This window comes from Electrophorus electricus, unplaced genomic scaffold (assembly GCF_041902795.1).
Source record: "Electrophorus electricus isolate QZ-2024a unplaced genomic scaffold, ASM4190279v1 Scaffold355, whole genome shotgun sequence".
In the NCBI taxonomy this organism is placed as follows: Eukaryota; Metazoa; Chordata; class Actinopteri; order Gymnotiformes; family Gymnotidae; genus Electrophorus; species Electrophorus electricus.
The window spans coordinates 25,001-26,988 of record NW_027658644.1 but is presented as its reverse complement, the minus strand read 5'-3'; the positions used below and the strand labels follow the sequence as shown (position 1 = coordinate 26,988).

Here is a 1,988-nt window from a genome sequence, read left to right as displayed (position 1 = left end):
AAGAGTCATTGTTCTTTGTGCTGCGCCGCTATAAAGCAGCCCATTAGCACATAGTCTGGGTGGCAGGCAACTTATATTTTCTTGACTGACCAGAACTATGCAATGGTGCAAAGAAGCTGAAAAAGGTGCAAAATGTCACAGCACAAGATACCATAAATCACATTACACACCAGCTTCCGCACACAGCTATTCAAGTATTTGAAAGTGCATTTAAGCTCAATTAGCATAAGAAAAAGGGCCTTTGCACTGCTCAGGACTGTACCTGCACAGCAGCGGGCTTCCATCGCATGTTCTTCAGTGGGGCAGGGGTGAAACTGCAGGTTCCTGCAGGCCTCTTCTTCAGCATCAGAACCACGCTCTGAGGATCCTCCCTCAGCTTGGCCACCAGGGTCTTCAGCTGCCAGCCTACCTGCCACAGGCCAACACACCTCCTGTGAGACTCCCCAAACAGAGACCTACTGCAAACCTCTGGGACATGGGCTGAACTGAGACACCAGTGCTATTATAGCATCAGGTCACCAGGACTGTTAGCTGACACTGAGATACTTAGAGTGAGAATGATATTAGCCTACAGTGCAGTAGGCTAATAGTCATTCAGTCCTAACCCCTTTAACTATAATGTGTTAATAGTAATTAAAAGCAAAACTTTGTTTAAGACATTCTTTGTAATATACAAAAAAGGTCACGTTAAATTCAGTAGTTTCCTCTCCCTTATGCCACCTAAATAACGCCACACAACTCCCTCACGTGTTGCACATAACCTCATCTTCTCTCATACTTACACACTTTCAGGCAATCATGGGCTAAGACTGGCCACTGGGACTCACCACTGTCTGTCGGTTGACCTGCACCACCTCATCCCCCGCATGTATTCGCTGAGTCCTGTCCGCTGGAGACTGTTGCCAAGCAGAGAGAGCGAGAGTTCATCAGTAGACGTGTGAGGATCAACGGCTTGACAGTAAACGGGGGGTTGGCGTAAGAGTGTGTTTTCTTGTTGGTGAACTCAGAGTAAAGGACTGAAGCCTTTAACGTTGGAGAGCAGAATGGAGAAAGCAGGATCGTTCGCTGAGTTTACAGCTGCTTTGAGACGGAACAAATTTTGCTTACGTTTTCTGAGGTTCCAGTGATAACATGCAGCCCATCATATGTGGACTTAATATATATCCCCTATGGAAAAAAAAAACAGATGAGAACAATCATTTGAGTCATTTATGCGCAGTGACGAGGTTAAATACATGTGCTGTGGAAGGTACCACTCACTAGGCCCTCTGCGGGGTTGATGTTGTTGATGTGGACTTCTTCCAGACATGCTGTGCGGCTCTTCGAAGGGTCAGAGGTCATCCTCATGGTAGCATCACAGATTCCAGTTAAAATTCGGCCCTGTTGGTAACAGAAATGATAATTTTGTAATATTTTCATCATCTGCTAGAACGCATCTAAATTCAGGTTCTTACAAATTCAGAATTTTCCCCATATTTCCAGACCACATTAGGATGATATTTAATACCTAGAATGTGTCAAACCAAACACCAAATGACAGTTACTTCAGACCAAGGTGATTTGACTGGACAAGAAACATTCCACGAACGCTGATATAGCATATAACAGCACTAGGACTTTGAACTGTATACAGTACATCACACAATTTCACTGCACAATAAAGGGAAACATATAAAAATGAACATGATACAAAGTAGCCACTCTACAGTAACAACAGACCTACGAAAGCAGAAAGCCAGTGTGCATGAAAATGTTTATGTGTTACTTGGCCAGATTCCAGTCCCAGTCCAGTTGTGGAACTATTTGTGTTGGTGGGGCCAAATAAATTATTAACCAAACAAATCATAACTAATAAATGACACTATTATACTCTTATACTGAAAATCAGCACATCTGTCAGCACAAGACCGTACCAATTTTCAATACCACGGCACTTTTGATATTGCTTAAATACACCATATTGACATCAAGAACGAAACACTTTTTTT

The 1,988-nt window shown here is 43.1% G+C and overlaps 1 protein-coding gene across 2 annotated transcripts in view; it reads right to left on the bottom strand.

Moving 5' to 3' along the window:
* Positions 1-51: 51 nt before the first annotated feature.
* LOC145655818 (connector enhancer of kinase suppressor of ras 3-like) overlaps positions 52-1,988 on the bottom strand; it is a 13,569-nt gene continuing 11,632 nt past the window's right edge. The window contains exons 6-9 of one of the 2 annotated variants that reach the window (XM_081709306.1): positions 1,261-1,380; positions 1,108-1,167; positions 828-896; positions 52-409 (exon numbers count right to left, since the gene is read on the bottom strand). In XM_081709306.1, the coding sequence (XP_081565432.1) occupies positions 251-409; positions 828-896; positions 1,108-1,167; positions 1,261-1,380 (408 nt within the window). In that variant the 3' untranslated portion in view covers positions 52-250. The remainder of the gene's footprint in view (positions 410-827; positions 897-1,107; positions 1,168-1,260; positions 1,381-1,988) is intronic. The other variant, XM_081709307.1, reaches the window with a different exon arrangement.